The sequence below is a fragment of the Rhodnius prolixus genome, unplaced genomic scaffold, assembly GCF_049639745.1.
Source record: "Rhodnius prolixus isolate KJV_2025 unplaced genomic scaffold, Rpr scaffold_5, whole genome shotgun sequence".
NCBI lineage: Eukaryota > Metazoa > Arthropoda > Insecta > Hemiptera > Reduviidae > Rhodnius > Rhodnius prolixus.
In genome coordinates, this window is record NW_027411624.1 from 10114077 (window position 1) to 10134980 (window position 20904).

General features: G+C 33.5%; 1 protein-coding gene across 1 annotated transcript in view; it reads left to right on the plus strand.

Moving 5' to 3' along the window:
• Nucleotides 1–11255: 11255 nt before the first annotated feature.
• Nucleotides 11256–20904, plus strand: part of dve (SATB1_N and homeodomain domain-containing protein dve) — a 227324-nt gene continuing 217675 nt past the window's right edge. The window contains exon 1 of the mRNA XM_074137229.1: nucleotides 11256–11494. Coding sequence (XP_073993330.1) covers nucleotides 11408–11494 — 87 coding nt within the window. The 5' untranslated portion in view covers nucleotides 11256–11407. The remainder of the gene's footprint in view (nucleotides 11495–20904) is intronic.

The following is a 20904-nucleotide window of genomic DNA, read 5'->3' on the forward strand; positions in this document are numbered from 1 at the left end:
ACAAAAACTTTTATATATTTGCAGAGTTAGAGAGAATAAGTATATCACAATAAAACATCTCAGAAAATGAATTCATTCAGGTAAATTATAATTTTCAAAATTCCCATTAGAGCTACCTTCTTTAAAATCTAAGAAAATTGATTTCAATATGAACTCTTTTTAGAAAATTAGAATAACAGATCATTTTTGACTTAAACCAGTGCACAGTTTGAATAACGATTTCTGTTTTTTAACGTGAAACTTACAACATAAAAAGTACCTTTTTTATAGCTTCCCTTTTTATAATACATTAACATGATTATATGTTGGAGCATCTACTCGCGAGAATGTGTAGATATTTATCATATGTGAATAGTAGTTGTTTCTAAAAAAAGAAATAAATAATATGGCATTCAAATATTCTTATTGTAATAAAAAAGAAGATTTTAATAAAGTGCGTGCAGAACATTTACCCACCATAAATGCAATTATGTTTACCCTATTCTAGGTTGTTCTATTCAAAAGGTTGATTTCAATTTATTCAACGTAGTTTGTTTTATGTGTGGAAAATGATTCAATTAAACGTGCATAATAATTAACATGTAATTTAGATAATAATTATTGTTATTAATTTTTCTTCGGATGTTTTGTATTCAACTTCGCGTTAATTGCTAATAGTTTAAGCAAACAGAGTCGACCTTCAAGTGAACTAACTTCTTGATTAGCTCATTTATCAGATACTATTTTTTATTATTATTAAAAAGGGGCGTTTTTTCCTCAATGTACTGGCATTATCCTCTTGAAAAGCATAGAAGACATAGCGTCCTCTAACCTGTGCTGGTTTCCAAATATCCAAGTAAAGAATAGACTAAATGATCGAATCCATTGCGACATCTTACATCTTACTTTTGGTGAGGTCTGCAATATGGAGGGTCACTCCTCGGCAGGATGTTTTGTTTATACAGTTACTTTTTCTTTTTTCTTTTGGAAATATCTCCTTAAAAAACAAAGGCCAAAAAAGGGAAACAATGACATAACCATCTTATTGTTAGCCCCCCACTCGTAGGGGGAAGTGGACTAGCCACTTCTTCAGGGATCTTGGCGTCCCTGCGGGTACCCTAGTCTAACAACACAAACAACACTTACGCTGATAGCGATTACAAACGCACAAAATATACAATTAGTGCATGTAAAGATTGTTGAAGTGTGTATCGCTTTGGGTTTAGCTAACTATAAGCTCATCAGATTGGGATAGTTTTATCACAAGTTTTGGGATAGCGTAGGGCTTCGTCTTTAACCAATAATTATTAATTTTTATTACAAACTTCCATTAAGTTAACTGCTGAAACCCTTCGCGTCCTGGAAGCTAGAACATAGTCCAGGGAATGAAGTCGGACAATTTTACCACCATGTCTACCTTCTCATTTCCCACAAAATCCATAGTCATTGCCACCTAGATTAGAAGAATATCCTAGTCAGTATAATCTTCTTCAAAACAAATGGAACAATAACTTCCTCTTAAGCATTCATTTATAAGTGTTTCTCATGTAGGTGGCGACAATTTTAGAAGCTTTCTTTACAAAAGTAAAATTTCTTCTATATTGTCTGAAAACGACGCCTTTTTTTCTCATATTACTAAATCTACATCGACAAGTTTAAACTCAAATCTAACCACAGATAACCCGGAATCTTAGGAAAAACAGTTTCCTTATTGAAAAATGTTCAAATAAGTAACTAATTTAAGTTTAATAATTTGCAAACGAAGACAGAATGTTCTAGACCTTCTTATATACGCTAAGATTTGATCAACACTCTGCCTTCTCAGTAAAAGGAGCGGATATTGGTCCCAGTGATTCTAAAGAGTGGAGTTTGTAAGAAAGAAAACCCTCCCAGTTCGAATCCCGTGGGTACCTACTTTTTACTTGCTTGAAAAAACATGTTTATAGTAAAGTATGTGCTTAATAAAACACGACCCATAATTGTTTAAGCCCCGCCTCAAAAAATAGGCGGTTACTTTATTTAGAAAACGCTGATATAGGTTTTTCTAAAAAAAGAATCACTGTACTTTGATTACCATCTTTGTATTTTCGTTTCCATCTTCATAATCTGCCAAGAGTAATATTGTTCGTTTATATCTTTTACTTATAATGTTAAACCATCGACAGGTGAGATTGAATTTCTTAGCTTACAAATGAAGTCGAAAGTTTGTAAGTCCAATTCAATTAATTGTATTTTTAGTGTTAAACTGCCTATTCCGTTTCCATTTTTACGCATAGCTGTTGTTAATGAATCCAAAAACTAAGATTCTCAGCTTACTTGAGAAGGAAATGTCCACATCGATTTCGCATTTCATGCACTATCAATGACTTCCTTTAAAAAGTGTTCTTACAGAGCACTGATGTAGAACTGCCATCGATTTGATTTGGTTTACTGTATAGAGGAGAGTGGGATTTTTCTCAGGCTCGCTTAGCCAATAGAAACCTGGGAAAATTTACATATTAACTGCTTTAATCTTGATAGCTTTTATTTTTCTAAATTGTTCCTTGAATTTACCTGTTAAAGAACGAATTTATGGATTCGCATCATGGTAAATGTTATCATTTACTTATTAAACAGATTATTGCAAAGAAATATAGTGAAGAACATAAGTAATGATCTTAAATTTTCTTTTTAATTTGTTGTTTTTTTTTGGAAAACTCATTGTTCAGTCTCCTACTCTCTAGCATTTCAAACAATCACACGTGTGTCATCGTTGGAAACGTGAAGAGTACATTTATCACGTTAAATAAAATCCAAGGTGAATTCTAGAAGTTGTGTCCCGTACCGCAATACATCTAAGTATTGCGTTATACGCCTTGACAGTCTAGTTCACTGTGTATTGAACAGAATATGGAATATTCTTCGTATATTCCTACGCACATTAAACTCGGTATCACAAATATCGTCTCTGACAATGCTTTAGGTTTCCAAAATTATTTCAAACGGAAGTGCGCGATTTTTTTACTGAATAAAAAACTTTATATTTTTGCGGGAACTTTTTAAGAGAATATTGAAAACTGTTGTCTTCTGTACTAGAAAATCAGAAAACTTATGACACGTTTTCAGTCTTTTAACAGTCTAATACCGACAGACTTTTAGTCACTTTATTATCGATGTGTCAACGGGATAATAAAAAAAAAAAAAATAGGAAATCTTTACGCAAAATTGCTTTCTTTTTTGTATACAATTTAAAATGCTTTCACCAATATTGTGGAGGGAAGCTTTTACGAAAAAGGCTCTCTGATAATGGGAGAATATTTGTATAACTGTTCTATTAATGTTCTTTAAACTCTCTCTCTCAGAAAGCGCGAACATGTTCTATGAACCATTACTTCAAGATGATTTGATAGAGGGAAGAAAACAAAGTGGACATTTATTCAAACTAGCCCATGCGTGCCTCTGGTGACAAAAAAGAGGAGCCGCCTCATTTGGAATATAATTCGAATCAAAAACTGTGTTTTTATGCTAAAAAGAAAATATGTTTTAGTTGTGGTAAATCTGTGAGAGGTAAAAATTGGTGTCAAAAAATAAAATGAGAGAGATTTTATGAAAAAGTCTGTTGTAAACTTCCGTTTTTACTAGAATTCCCGTTGATATGAACAATTTTTGGGTATGGATAAAAAATTATTTGATTAGCAGCGATATTATGTAAGGAAATCGTATAACATAAATGAGAAGTGACAAGTTAGATTAGATTTTTACGAGAATTGGTCAAAAAAAAAGCTTTCATCACCACGACCCAGGGCTCTATTATTGTGACCCGCTCCAGTCCTGTCTTTTTAACTAGACTTCTGAAGTCTAATGAAATACTCCAGAGTAAAAAACTTTGAAGGAGTGGATTTTTCTTCTGTAAAGAGCAGCACTCTGAGCCAAACTAGCCATCAACTCAGATTCCATACGTGTTCTTCTGCTGTTTTATCTTCTTCCTTGTTGCACTCACATAGGTTGCATCTTCTGCCAGGCTCAAACAATGCATGTGTTTATTCAAGCCCAAAACGATCACAGAAAAATGCCTTCTATCATCCTAATGGCCATAGGCTAGAGGCTTGCTGAAGTACATCCTAAAATCAATGTCCCCCAAAAAGATATTGGGCAAAAAGTCGTGTGAGTGTTCCCACCAGTTTCTTCTATAATTGCAGAGAGAGAGTGGGGAGAGACAAAGAAACCTACTTTTAAATTTACTATTTATTATTTGAACAAATCTCCACTATTTGTAGTGATAATCTAAATATTACGGAGATTATTTTGAAAATTTACGACCCGAGGAGATAAGAAATTGACGGTAGCTGACTTCTTATCAGCCTTGAGGATTACGGTATGTACAGAGAGTAATCTTTCTCGACTTCTTCTTTTTTCTACCTAGTTTAGTTTTACATCCCCAGATTACAGTGGACTGCTTTTATGTATTCTTCTTACACTATAAATACATTTGCATGAGTAAAAAATTTTTAAAAGTTACTTCAGAATTACTTTATTTTGTGAAGGGTAGAAAAATGGATTTAATTGAGAATTTTACAAACAGACATCAACCACTTACAGGACTGGCTTTTCAAATGGAGAATCAAAACCAACGTTACGAAGTCAAAGTTTATAGTATTTATTCTCAGACGGAAAATCCTACCTCCCATCATCTGTGAACCAAACTGCTATACCAACTGTGTAACAAAGTACGCTACCTTGGACTGCACATGGACAAACGAATCCCCATACTAGACTGAAAAGACAAGAAACTAACCAACGCTACAAAACTTCTCGCCAGACTACTTTGACAAACGTTCGAAACTTAATCTACATAACAAAAGACTCATATATCTACTGTTACTGCGACCCATTTGGTCATACGGCATCGAAGTATGGGGGATCGACTAAGCGTTCCAACTCACTACGCCTCCAGGCATTACAGTCAAAAATACTTCGAAAACTTCTTAACGCTCCGTTCTATGTATCTAACCTCACTATCCATAATGACCTCAAAATCCCTTTCATCACAGATCTTGCTAACACTCGTTTTTTCAAATTTCATTCCACTCTACAGCAGCTCATCCTAACCCTCTCATAGAACGCCTATCTTCCTCCACATTACCAGGTAATCCTCTAAAGAGATTAAAGAGAAGATAGCCTCGTGATCTTCTCTTATCGTGAGAGCAAAGCACGTTACTGGAGTGACACCACTGGGTGCCTTCTCCACTCATGATCTCTTCTATTTCTTTTTTCTTTCACCATATTTGCTTGTTGCAACAACTGTTGCAGTGGTAAATTACAATAAAAGATTTTTTAAAAAAAATTGTGAATTCAACTCGTAAAGTTTTACTCGTATTTCTTTTTTATTTTAAGGTGCGACAATATCTGAAGTCACTGGCGCCAGGAGCCTCTTTTCGCCAGGGTACTGCTGGCTCCCGGAAGATTTTCTCTCGTTACAGATACCATTGTCCATTAGCGGCTAGTGAGTTCATAGAAAGAGAAAAAAAATTAAGAGCCAGCAGCTGGAATAGAACTCAGGATCTCACATTATGTAACTCTTTGTTTTCTTATGATCGATCAAAGGCCCACTTATGGTTACAACAATCAGGATAAAAAAAAACCTACTTCAAGCAATAATCAATTCTTCGTGAACACCAAATACGCGATTAAAGAGTATTTCATTCAATTACTCCTCCTCAAACGTGCGATTTCTCTGCAGTTATATTGTTAGGTCCCCTGATACAAGTCATTTAAAGAGTACAAGAATCCACTTCCGACCCCCAGCAGTAAGTACTAAACCCCTAGTTTCTAAAAAGCAGTCGTATACAACTGACAATAGCTAGGTCATTTCCCATAAGGGGGATTGAAAACAAAAAATCACCTGTTGCAGTATTCAATGAAACGGAAATTCTCCCTCATATGACCTCTATGTCTATGAGGGTTAAAAAGGAAAAAGGTGGCAGCAGAAAAATGAAAAGAAAAATAAAACGTACTTTTTATAATCCCTCCAATAGAAAGCGTGGATTTGAAGAACGCTCAGAAAAATTGGAAAGAAAATGCTGCGGTTAAGTTCGCATTTCTTCCATCATTTATCATTAAAACTTTATCCTTTTTACACTTTCAGATTTAGGCGTTTAGTTTGACCATTCTACGAGGGTTGGCTGAAAAGTAATGCACACATGCTAGGAGAGGAGGAAAGAAAAGAGTTATCAAGTTCGGACAGAAAGTATATTAAAGTGCAATTCTTAAGCTTCACAATTATGTATTACTATTCAATGTAGTCACCATTAACGCTAATACATTTCTCCCAACGTGAAACAAGTTTTTCCATTCCGTCACTGAAGAATTCTTTTGACTTTTCTTGAATTGACAGCTGCCTTCACCTCTAATTATCTCTCTTGAGTAGAGGAAACAAATAAAAATCGCAGAAGGCAAGATCCGGGGAATAAGGAGGGTGTGGAATTGGTTCAAACTTCAGTTTTTCCAGAGCCTCTGCAGTTTCGCCGCGAGAGTTGTGAGGACGAGCGTTGTCATGTTGCAAGATTATTGGTGCCAAGCTGACTCTAACACGACAAACTCGACGACGAGGAGAAGACGCATGTCGATATACTCTCTAATATTTGTGCTCTACCTTTTCTCTTCTGGGTCGTAATGATGGACCCATGATTCGTCCCCTGTCATCGTCTCAAAAGAAAGTCGATAACAGCACGCTGTTTATATCGCAGTGACACATAGCACCAGTACACGTGTCCATACTTCGTCGTCTAAAAATACACTGGCTGAACACAGCGAGTTCAAACTGCGCCTACGTAATAAGGGGAAATGTGACTTCCAAATGCTACCTCGCGCGTTTTTTTTTGAAGCTCTTCGTTCACGCTCTGCAAGCATGCGTGCATTATTTTTCAGCCAACCCTCGTAGTAGAGTTTCGTACGTACTATTAAGTCCGCCAGTTCTTCGAGCTCCTATCTGCAATACAAGCTTTCGGGCATGTTGTGTCTGTAGGCTATCGATCAATCGCAAACTGTTGATGAAACTTTGGACCAAAGATTGGAGTGTCTAAGGACACCTAGAATCAATTCTGAGTCTAATTTAATCTTAAGATAGAATACAGCCGTACTATTCTGTAAATAGGAGTAAATGTGTGCAGATTTGTTTGATCAAATGATACCAAATTGATGCATTGTATGCAACTAATTGCATTTATCATCTACCTCTGGCTATCAGAAGACCTGAATATCTGGGTTGATCTTCCTCCCTTGTTGTTGATGCGGTCCCTCTGCTTACATCACAGAACACTGTGAACATTTTTGTTTAATCAACAAGGTAATCAATAATCAATTATTATTTACAACAACAATACCACCCCTGACTGACCAGTACAGAAATCCTTGAAAACATCAACTGCATCATAGAATGTACATATTTTACATAAACTACATCAAAATGTTTTAAAATTATTACAAACATAAACTTGGGAATATTTCAACTTGGAAATTACATACTTTTATCGTTCTCTTTTCCATTAATTTTTTGTTTCAGCAATTTGTTTATTGTTTTTTGGAATAACAATAGTTTTTTGTATTGTGTTCTTTGATCACTTGTGTATTAATGTATTATATAAAAGTATTTATTATTACAAAATACGCGGTGCGGAGAGAGGGGGATTCAGTTCCATTACATGTTTACCATAATATGATTAATAATGCATGATTTCACATATTAATATACATTAGAAAAAAATAAATAAACTTATAATTATAATTTTTGAAATTGTAATTTTTTTTTTTACGTAACTTTATCTTGTAAAGTAAAATATTATCTAGCTAAAAACTTACAAAATTTTGCTGATAGTTTTATAGATATAGAAGGCCAAAAAGTTATTTTTTTTTTTCTGAGCCAATAGTATGCAAATTAATTGAAAATAATAATAATTCATTGTCCTAGATTTCTGATTGTTCCTTGTTGGAATTACTGGCTCCGTTTATGCATAAATAATTATACAGAACAATATTTTTTAATTTATTATGAAATTTTCATATCATATCTGTTGTCCATGATGGTCCATAAAAATGGACGTGCGATTTTTTTTGTCTATTTGTTTTAATAAAATAAAATGTTCTCTCACTTATTTCATTCACACTTAATAGCATTCAGTTATTATTTAATTCATTTTTGCTGAAAATCCAACTTTTCATTCAACGAGTCCCTCTTGTTGGGGGTTTACTTACGCTGCAATCTTACTTGGAATCATTTCCAAGTCGGGGTAAATAGACTTGACTGAATGACTAGTCACTTCATTTCGTCCTCTAGGGTATCCCACTTGACTAACACAGGTCCCTGCAGAGATAGTGGATCCACTGAATCGATCGTCTGTAGCTCAACATCACCTATACCCATTTATACACTTACAATCGATTTAAGATTTACTTATTTGAAAGTGTGAATGAAATGAATATCCTGAGGTCATAAGCGGCCAAAGGTTTTTTTCAGAGCATTGCCGACCTCAGGAAGTGTTCTCTCAGTGTCTTTCAGCGGATAATAATTCTTGTAAGAGGCTCCTATACAGAGAAAACCTAAGGACCAGCAGTTCAATTAGTTTACATCTCTTTTTTTGTTTTGTTTTTAGCAAAAGGAAAATAACTAGAAAAATTGAAGACACCCTTCTTTCCTCTAGTTGTTTTTTCTCCTCCTAAAAGCGGTGTTACAAAGTGTTACAAATAGAACCTACGTGCCTCTTTAGCCTGGCCGTTTTAAAACACAACTACCGCTGTCATCCTTAGATGCACTAAAAGCAAGAACAAATCAAACTAAGTGCACTTGAACATGTACTAAGATTTGAAAATTACACTTTTCATGCGTACAAAACATTGATGCATGGAAAAAAGTTTACTTGTGATGCGAATAAAAAAAGCTGTTTAAACTATAAAAATCGATAGTTTTAAGTATTGATTTTATTTACACGTTTTTTTTTGAAAATAGGCCAACGATATTCTTTTCTGTTTTCCCTTAAATTGCGTTAACAGGAAATCTACTTTAGATATTTGTTATCTTTAACGTGAATATTCTTCGCGATTATGGATGGCTTCCGCGATTACATTACAACTATTAACATTTAGAAGTTTTCAACTATTGTCCCACCACTTCATAACAACTTAATGATCCTATGAATTTCAAACAAACCATCTTGAGATTTATCTTTTCTAAGATACCTACCTAAATAATGTTAAGAATACTAAATGCAAAGCGATAGCTGATCATTATTTTTGGTGACTGATTCATAGTTTCAATAGGATGAAAAAAATAAATGCCAGTTTTCAGACGTGATACATTCATTCTGCCGAGCTTTCCACCTAGGGACAACCACATATCACATGACACATTATGATCCACACAACCTAACACAGTGGTTCCCAAAGTGGTCCCTACGGACCCCCAGGGGTCCCCCGGTATCACTCAGGGGGTCCGTGGAAAATTCAAATTGATTTGGGGGTCCCTGAACAACGTCAGGGGGTCCGCGCAAGGTTCAATATGCAATAATAAAACTGTGATCCATTTTTATTATTATGGAAATTAGAAACCAACAAGGTGACCAATTAGATTTAATCAAAACTACAAGCGTAATATCTCCGTTTGTTGCAAAACATTTTCTGTAAATACAAAACTTGGGAAGAGGAGAACGTTCTCAGTTTCCAAATCTTTCGAAATTGCAAAATAGAGATGAAGATTTGCTTGTTCACTGTCGAACACTTAACGGCAGACCTGAACCAAAGATTTGAAGATACCTTTTGCGCGTGGACAAACTCAGATCCCAAACACAGATGAATCCATACTAATTCAGGAGCAGCTTATTGAAATATCCACAAATGAGGAACTTGAACCAATGTTTGAACAAGGATACCACAAATTATGGGTTATTGTACAGAAGTTGTTAACTGCTTTCCCGTCTTCCTGTTTGGTAGAACCTGGATTCAGAGCCATTATGAACCTCATCACAAAATGTTTTTTTAAATTTGTTATTTTTATACTATGCATTTATGTAGCTTTTTCAGCAAAATTTATTGCTGAACATTTACAAATTTTCTGCAACATTGAGCCTACCCTTAACTTTAGCCACAATTTGAAGTAAAATTGTTTAGATTTTTAAATGAATAGATATGTCGCACAATTTTCTTTTAATTGCAAAAAAAAAACAGTTTTTCTGCTCCGTTGGTGCTGGTTTTCATTTTTATTTTGGTACTAGTAATGGGTACCAATATTTTGATACTATAATAACAATTTAATTCATTACCTGTATCTTTAGTTAATAAATTATTTAGATGTTCTCTGTGTTTAATTTAATTTCGCATTGCGGGCTCCACTAAAACGCGGACACGGGGTTGCACTTGCCTGAAGTAAAACATCTTGTAATGTTGATTAGGTAAATAGATAAATAAAGTTTTAACATGGACGCGATTAGGATAGTTTAACTCAATTATCCTACGTTTCAGTTCAATTTAAAAAAATTAAAATTTAAACTAAAATTTTAATTGAAAAAAAATAAAGTTTAAAGAAGTTGTAAATGTTACGAGCAGAGACGTAACTGCTGAGCAGATACGGTATAGATTGATTTGTGTTTGGAGGCAGTTCAATACCGTGTTACGGGGTAACCTTTCTGTGAAATGGCGTTGCCTCAAAGCCGTCCCCAGCTAGATTTTACTAGACGCTTTTAAATTTACTTTAAATTCTTAAATATAAATAGGGAATTTAAAACAAAATTTAATGGAATTATATTATATATGGCATACATAAAAACTATTTTTGCCAAGATTTAGGTTTAAAAGGGGATTTGAACGAGCGATTTTACAAAGCCAGGTTGTGCAAAATCACTGGTTTGGCTAAACCCCTTTTTAGTAGGGTTGATGCCACGCCCTTAGCCGGGGGATAAACCTGGTTAAACAACTAAGAGATGGGCGGCAGATCCGTTTTAAGTAATATAGGTAGGGCAGGCTCATGCGCGGGTCCGCCCCTTTAGCGGGGCCGGCATCTCCTTATACATTATATATATATACTTTTATATATATATATGTATATATACGTTGCACACACCTACACAGTTACATCGCTTGCGTTATTGTAGCTCACAAGATACTAGTAAATACAAGGATATATACACTTACACAAAGACACTAAAGCAAAAATCTTTCTCTCACTCCTACTATGTTTTAAGGATTTGTGAGCATGCGCGGTTTAAGCTTTATACTCCTGTACAAACTTTCTGTAATACCCCGCCAATCGCCCCACCTAGCGTTTGCCAGTCGTCATCTGGCAGTCGCCCTGGATCTGTCGTAGAATTTCTTTTGCTATTTTTTTGTTAGTTTTTTTTTTTTTTTTTTTAAATACTTTATTTTCTCTGAGGTAAAAAAAACTGTCATGTTCGATTTCTGAGCAATGGACTTTCAGAGTGCTATGGAGACGTTCGCAGAAGCATGGGTCGCGGCCAATACTAAGTCGGACGCCAATCATAATGGACCACAGGTTTGCGATAATTTTTATTTTCCAAATTCTTTTTCTTTTATTTCAAAACACGGTAATAAACAATTAATTTTAAAATTAATAATACCATCCTCTCAATAATCTTAGAATGTATATCGTTACAAGAAGACCTACTCTTGACATAAACAAAGTGCTGTCGTAAAATCTGTCAAATAGATGTCAAAAAAATAGTTGTAAATAATTTTATTACGATAGCAAAATTAAATAAAAATTTAATATACTTTAATTATTTAAAAAATTATTTCAATTTTTTTCCTTTTACGATTTAGTTAATTAATAACGATGTAGTAATTGTTAATAGTTCCTTCCAAGATAACCGGAAGGAACTTAAGTAAGCTGTTCTTTAAATTAAATAAAAATAAGTGCTTCCGTTTTACTTTGCGATATTAAAATATCTTATCAGTTTTCAATTTAGTTAATCAAAGTTGCGTTAATTTATTTTTTATTTAAAAAAAATGGATATTTAGATAATAATAATAGTAAAGGAAACTATTAACTCCGATAGTTGATTTGTTTAATACCTCTTTGGTTTCATTTCATTCGTATTCAGAAATTACCTACATCAACTGTGTTGCCGGGTTTTACGATCTACGAACGGATTGGAATTGTATCGTAATTCACATTATTATTTACAAAGGTATTTTTATTTATATTGGTGTAAATGTATTTCCTCTCCTTCCTCAATTTTGTTTTACTTATTAAATTATACTTTATTTGTTTATAAATATTAAATAAAGTTGCATGTGATTGATCTGTGGTTTCTTAATTAATGCTTCAAAACTTTTGAGGGTCCATCCCAACGACTTGTTTTCGAAGTTTAGTCGTGATAGTATTAAGATATTTTATTTTTAGTATTTCTTTTTCTTACTTTTGTAAAAACCAAAACTCATTTAGCGATTGTTGAACATATAAATGCCTAAAAAATTAATCATAGTTTATTGCTCAGCGATTTTTATCGCGATTTGGTGAAACTTCTGCGATTCGCAGTATATACTTTAGTAGAACGGAAACTTTTTTTATATGCTTTACTTTCAAAGTCTGTAAAAAAAAATATTTGCTTTATAAAGAGATATTTAAATTTTATCTTGAATCACTTTAGGACTTAATAAAACAAAAATACTTATTTGGTAAATGCTTTTTTTTTTTTTTTTTTAAAGAAAAACAATGATCAAAAATGAGATTAATGCCCTACATTTTTTAAAATAAGCATTTTAAGGCAACAAGTTTTCAAAGTACTAAATTAAACTAAAAACTTAAAATACATTCATTCCAAGTCTACCTTCTCAGCTTCCTCCAGCCCTTCCAGAGATAAGCGCCGGAGCAGCAATTGTTCGCCCTTTTGCCCCGTTTTGACGTCTGTCCCCTTCTTTTAAGTTACGAATAACAGAAAAATGTATTAACAAACCCTGAAGTATTGTGAATTTCTTGTAAAATCATTAATTTTCTTGGAGATTGGTCTTCTTCTTTATTTTGGGAAATAGTTTTTTAGTTCCATTTGCAGTTTTATTGTCCAGTAAAAGATAATATTAAATTGAATACTCGAACCGATCCCTAAAATTTAGCATAAATTTAAAATAATAACGAATCTTGTTTTTATTTATATTTTTTTGATAAATTGTTTGAAATACAATTTGAAACGTTAATAGCTAAATTTTTTTTTAGAGATGATTTCAAATTTGTAGTTAAATACGTAATATTTAACTTGAAGATTTAAAACAAAAACTTTTAAGAATTAAATGATTTCTTATAAAAAAAATTGTGAATATCTCAAAATAAAAGCTACTAAAAGATTCTCCTTTAAATTTAAGGAACACCTCATAATCTTCTGAATTTGAGGTGAAATTTTAGGATAATTTAAGTCGGTTACTTGGGAGATATCTGGCGTTACAAAAATTTATGCTATTCCCGAATAGGGCGATTGGATTCCTTGAAAAATGATACCAAATTTAGTGGTAGCTTTAAAAAAAGAAAAAAAAATTTATCTCTTAGATAATTATTTAATCAGTCATCAGTTTAAAAGGACCTCTAAATTAAAAATAAATAATTTAATTAAACAAACAAATTAAGTACTTTAGGATGAATTAAAATGAGTAAATACTCAAGTATTAACTAGCGAGAGAATAATAATAATAATAATAAAAAGAAAAACCATATTGAGCAAAATACTGAAGCACCTGTATTTAAATGAAAATGAATATTTACGAACAATTCATAAACATAAAAAACAAGCAATGATGCCCAATCTGTTAGCTAGAATCATATAAATTGATTAAATTTGAAGTCAAGCTCTAAAATGGACTGAAGTATTTAAAAGAAGGAACAAGTTGAATGGTTTCAATAGCTAGTTTTAATCTTAAGATTTCGTGATTAGAGGAGGCAGGTTGAAAAATTCTAAAATTACCTGATTATCATAGAATTTTCAGATGTTAAGAGTTTTTCCCAATTATGATTTCCTTCAGAATAGTTTACCGGTTTTACCTCAATTAATATTAATTTTCCTATAATAATTATGATTTTGTCTATTATCTTTGTATTAATTTTGTTCCGTTATTGGAGCAAGATAGTAGCTCGCAATTAGGCGAGTAAATTCTCTTTAAATTCTTGTTTATAGCCGAAACTTAAAACCTACGAGTTTTGCTCAGTTTACTCTTTTTAACTATGATTTTATTTGTTTTGATTTCACCTGTTATACCTGGCAAACATGTGCGGTAACTTGCAGGGCCTCTAGAAGGTAAGCCAATTTACCTGGATCCAGATGGTTCTCTTCTTTCAATAAATTGCTCTAAATGTAACATCCGAATGCTTAGTAAGACTTGTTTTATTGATTTGTCAGAGTAACACCCCCTATACTGGGGATTTGTGGAGAGTTCTTAGCATGTAGCCCAGCCTAGTAACATAGAAATACTTGCTGATAATTAAACACTTATCTTTTTGTATCATAAGGCCTGGTAAGGCGCCACGGTAGCCGATCGGGTTAAGAGGCGAGACCTGCAATGCTAATATGCATTGTGGTACTGGGTTCGATTCCCGGTCTTGGCCTTGGATTTTATTTAATGGTTAAATGAGGAATAGTAAAGTACGTTTGTGATTCGCCTCCGTCCACGACACCTAATTGGTAGTTGGACGTTAAGCACCGCCTGAAAAAATAGGCGATTACTTTACTTTACTTACTTGCTGATAATTAAGCACTTATCTCTTTGTATCATAAGGCCTGGTAGATCTATGGCGCAAAACAAGCGGTCTTGGATGGCATTATTTGTCGAACAGGCGGAAAATTGTATCTGAATATCTTTTAATTCTATGAACAATCAGTTTTAATTGATGCAATTTTCCGGAAAACCCATTTTTGGGGACTTTTAAGGCTTCGATTTGTTTGCCTGCTGTTCAAGTTTAATGCCGTTCGTTCATTTGTTACCTATCAATTTCTGTCACATCATAATATCCCTTATATATTGCCTCCATTTTTGCTTTAAGTTTTAGGAGAAAGTTTGTAGCAAATTTTCTAATTTATTTATTTATTTTGAACTTTGGATTCCCGATTTCATTTTTCATTAAGTAAATAAATATAAACGACACCTTTATGACAGTGATTCGCCATTTTAACGACCTTTCCGCCTACAAACAGAAAATAATTTTTAACTCAGAATTCTAGCTTATTTTACAACTCCTAGAATTTTCATAGTCAATTGTCGGCACACTATTATTTTTCCATAATTATCACTATGTTTCGGAGCCTGTTTCTATCATTTTGTCGTATCTTTTGTGCGCTTGCCTGCGTTAAAATCCCTGTTGCGTTGTCTAAGTATGAATTAACTTTAAATTTTATTGTAAATTAATATTCTCCACTTATTAATGATCTTTAATGCCCAATCGTTTCCCTGGAAACGAATCATAGTAAATGTTAAATGAAATTATAATAGAAAAATATAAAAATTAATGGACGTTTTAATAAACCAGCTGGTCAGGTTTTTGTAAAATATAAAAATAAAAAAAAATAACTGCACAAAGAAAAACTTACAATGTTTTAAAAGGGTGAACATTTCATTAATTATGTTCAGAAATGTTTCAGAATTTACGGCGTTAAACACCCTCCATTCTGCACCGTCTTTTTTTTTTGGCCTAAAGCTCCGAATGTTACCTGCTAATGGTGCTTAGCTGGGAGATGGTTTCATTTTTATTATCTTTCGTCTTACAAAAGGAATTTTTGTTTAAATTGATTTCAAGGGGGTTTCTATTCTTTGTTTAAATATATATTTAAAGATTTATCTCTTAATTATTTAATTTGTGAATGTTAAATAATTAATTTTCAACTAATGTAGTAGTTCAAATGATGTGTTTTTCAATTTAATTGAGAAAATTCAATTAAATGAATAAAATCTTTATATAACTTTCGACATTTTTCAGGACAACTTGTTTTGATTAATATTATTCCAGACAAAATTATTTGTAGTTGGTTCTTCACTTCTTAAACGGCAAATTTAGACTCCTCAACATTCCCCTTACATTTTTGAAGGAGAGTTAAATGTCTTATTGGAAAGACTGGCGGAAGTTTCATCTGGATAGATTGGTCTTAATTGTCTTTGTTTGGGTCTTTTAGATGTATCGGTAAATATGGTGGTGGATATGTTAGCCAAATTGGGCGCTTTACTTCCATTTATCGCTTCTGGATCTTGTTGTTGGTCTGCTTCCAAGAATGTGGTGGACAGCTTCATAGGATTAATTCTTATGATTGAATTCGCTAGTCGACGGCAATCTAAAGTTCTGTATAGGATCTAGACCAGTGATGGCGATCCTATGACACGCGAGCTCATTTTTGGTGACACGCATCTTCAAAGATAAAAAAGGCAGTGACGCTTGCTTGGCTTTGAAATGTACCAAGTATACACCCGAAATAGAAGATTTAGTAGGGCAAACTTCAGCACCAAAAAAGTCACTAATTTTTCTGTTTTTGTTCAATTATATATACCTACATTACTTGATTTTCTATGTTAAGTGTCTATGAAATATGTAAAACAAGTCTCTAAATGTAATTCATTGGTTTCATTATTTTGGTTTTTGTATTTTAAATGGCATTAAACAAATAATTAACTTAAAAAAATTATAAATATTTCTATTTTTTCTTTTAGTCTTTACTTTTGTGATGAGTGGACACGCCACGAAAATTATGTATCGATTTTTCAAAATTTTGACACACCAAGCTCAAAAGGTTCGCCATCACTGGTCTAGACAATACTGACAGTAAAAGAGACAGACCTCTGAGACTACTGTTCAGATTTCTTGGTGAGTACAATGGTTTGAGCTGATACCATTACATTATATTGCTCATAACCAGACCTCTTTTGTTGAGTTTATAAGATAGTAAAGTAAAAGTAAAGTAATCGTCTATTTTTACAGACGTCAGCTACACCAATTAGGTGTCGTGAACGGGGGCTAAAGCTCATACTTTACTGTAAACAATTTTTTTCTGACAAATAAAAAGTAGTCATACGCAGGATTCGAACTGGGGATCTCCCACTTATAAAACCACGCTCTTGACCACTAGATTAAAACCCGTCCCTTACAGAGTTTAAGATCGTGGAAGAAGCATCAATTCATCACGAGGTGCATTTTTTTTGGGTAATGATGGAAATTAAATACAGTCCGAAACAGGTTAACCAATGGAACAGCTTAGGTAAACACTGTTAACTTGTTTCGGGACAACTATGAGGGTGGCTCAGGCCTGGGTGAATGAAGCCACTTTTTCCAAGATCTTAGCCTCTATCACAGCGAAACAACATGAACAATACCATTTACACTGACACATACGCACACTAACATTCACACCATTACACCACAACGTTTCGCAGAGATAGTTGTAGTTGATAATCTGCAATAGTTTGGGTTTAACGTGCCTATAGGCTAACTCTGGCTTATCATTTATACGTATAAGACTTTGGAACACTCTTGCTGACGCTTACAGTCTAATATTGATACTTCAGCAAGACGCGGTAGATGTTTTAATCTAATTTATTGAGAAGGATCTCTTTATAGCTGGGAAGCTGGGAAATAATCTTTCCATCTAAAGCGATACTTTTTGAAGGCGAGTAACATTTGGTACAACAAAAAGAATTTTTAAGGCAAAGATTAATGTTACAGGACAAAGATTAATATTACTGATGATTTCAAGTTCTCTAAACTGTCACAAAACTGTATTTATAGAGAAAGACTAATCCGACAAATACTTTTAAACAAAAATTGGTAAATAATAATAAATATGGTTATACGAATCAAATAAAATCGGAGCTATCCTAACAATAGAACTACTATTACTGCAGTTCCCCCTTCAGGTGCTTTTTACAAAGAATAAACAGAAGGGATAAAGGATTTACCGCAGTACACACTGTATAGATGGGGTTGGAGTTACCTCTGTAATGAAGGGTTCCGTACTTGGGTGAGTGTTTTGGATAACACCCTTCGGGTCCACCCACTACATGTGCCTAGTTAAATGATTTTACTCTTTTTTTCCTAACCCAATCATGGCCTGTGTTTTTACCCCCGAGTAGGTGATCACTCTATTTTGATTTAATTTATGATATCTGAGATTCTAATATCTTCTTCATCAATTGAAAATATTTTAAACAATTACTGTCTTCCGTTACATTATCATGTTGCTCTTGAATTTGTATTTTAGATTTCCTGAGTGCGAATGAAAACATATTAATTCAGAAAGTGGTTTTTTTTGCTCCAGTTGTAGATGTCTATAATTCCTTTTGACTTCCCTTTGAGCCCCTGTTGTTACTGTTTGCCGTTTTGGCTTTTATAAAAGCAGTGCACTGAATTGAGTTGCATGTTAATAAGCTATTGGTTGTGATAGGTTCCTGGTCTCTTTTCAGACAAGATTACCCATCAAGAGAGTGTCCTGAAAAGACTCCAGCAACCCGAAACCAATATTATTGACATGTGTCTCAAAAATAAAAGATTAAATAGTAAAACTAGCTGAGTGTTGAATTTTAGTATGTTGCTTAGAATCTATCTAATCTATTACCTAAATTACTTTACGGTGTTCAGGTTTTTAAGAACAGAATTAAGTTCTTGACGTTAGTCTGTGTGATTAATCGATAGTTCCGCTCTAATCTTTAGCGCATGGTTCCCTTTTTAAAATTTGGGAAACCAGCACAACTCGCCGGCTTTGTTAATGCAAATATATATTTTGCAATAGACTTAATTAATTATTACAAGAAAATAAGTATCTTTGGTGCTGCCAAAATAAGTATATTCTGTAAATTTTCTGCCAAAACTGAAAAATTGTCACTTTTAACAAGTTCTTTGTCAATTTCCATTCAGAGAGAATGCTTAAAAAATGACTAGAACTGGGTCAATATTAGCCCAAAATATAAGGCAACCAAAATTTATTAGTACCATTAGTAAAGATTGCAGTAATTGCCATTGTATTTGTATTTATGAATGGATAAGCTCTTCCACTGATGGTGGTGTCTTCAGAATCGAGGTAGTTCCGTTGCCAAGGATATCTCTAGAGCACTATTCTATTCGGTCTTCTTGCTGTGTTCGGTAGTAATGTACGGGTGCTTATAATTGCTGTTGCAAAGAGTTATTGTTCTATGTTAATCGAATCTTTTTGTAACATTATTGCCAGAAACAGGTAGCAAAAATGATGGTCGGTGTTTAGCTTAAAGATTAAAACGTAGTTAGGTTAGGCGACAGTGATGTGTCGAAACTGTGTTAGCCTGAAAGGTCTGTATTTTGTTGAGTTTGAGGGGTTTTTGGGGGGCGCAACCTAAAACTTGGCAACCATACAGCCGCATGTTTTAATCTTGTAGATTAGCGACGTTTTGTTGAGATTTTCATTTTATTTTTCGTCCTTAATCGTCGTAAGTCATCAGAATCTGTTATTTGTTGTTTTTTTTTTAAGCCTAGTGTGAAGGTTTGAAGTGAGGCGGCGTTCTTAGTAGACTGCTTGGTTAGCGAGTGCTTTATTAAATTAAAAAAAGTAAATAAAATAAACTGTGAAGCCTGCCCTAAGAATGAGTTCCATCTTGCTAATAAGGACATTGATTAGATACTTGGAGACGGCTGATTTTAATTACCTATTACAGAATGTGACTTGATTACGTGAATTGCATTTCTTGGTTCCATTTTCATTTCCAGTAATTATAAGTTAGTTGCATAATAGTTGAATGAACAACTTGTAACCAGGGCGGCTACAGGGTAGCTTTTATTGGATTATGTGTTGTGTTTTGTTAACAACGTAGATTGCTTCAAATCCAAAATGATGACTTGAAACCTGTCAAATCAAGATACAGTTTCCTGAACAGGGGTTTTCCCCTCCTAAGCTTTAGATTAGTTGAAAAGTTTGTTCAAAAACTTAAATTGTTTTAAGTATTAATTTGAAATGTTCATTAAATACAATTTTATTAATTCTTTATTTAACTGCTTACCAAAAAGAAAGAAGAGTATTTAATTATCTATAATTAGAAATTCGTTTATATTCGAATTTCAGTTATATTTGATGATAAGTGACTGCAGCTGCAAGTAAGTAATTTTAGGTGGCTGCATTAAATATGTAAATATTATGGATGCGTTTTGTAAAAAAAAAATTATTGCAATTATGCAAACAGCTTCTTCTAAGTTTGCCAAAGATATTTTTTTTTTATTTGGCAAACAGTTTGAATTCTTTGGGCTGTTTTTCGATTTTGTTTTATTACTGGAGAAAATAAGTTTTCTAGGCTTCACAGTTGAGGTAAATTTAGTATTTAGTGTAGATGCTAGAGCTGGAATCTAAAATAAGGTTTTTAATGTAAAAAATTGGTCACTCAGAAGTTGGTATTCTGGGCTGCTACTTAATTTAGATCAATTTTGAACCCTTCAACCACCACCGGTGCCAGCTGAGACTCCGCTGCACCTTCAGATGATGAAACATTCTGGATAATTCTTTATTCTGAAAAGTGATTCTCCACGGGAGTTTTTCAGTAAGTAACATATATATATATTCCTTCTAATACTCCCGGTAAATATTCTCGAGACTCCGCTGACTCTAGGAAGCTATAGACAAGAGCTGGGATGTTGGCAGATAAGAAGTAATCACTCCCTGGTGCAATTCGCGACGTCCAAACGCTGCCCAGTTGTTCTGACGAAGATTTCCTCTCAGATTATAAGGGATCAGTTATTCCAGGAAAATTCTAGAAAAAGATGCCGATAATCAGGGTTAGTCAATCCCTGATATCTTATTCTCCTTTCGGCAACATCCTCACTAAATATTATAACAATAGTAAACCAGTTCTAAGTAGGATGTAATCCTGGTAACCACCTGGGCTTTGATCTTTATAAAAGAAAACAAGCAAAAAGGTTTGGAAAAATTGAATCTCGCTTCATCGTTTAATATTAATGATTAAGAA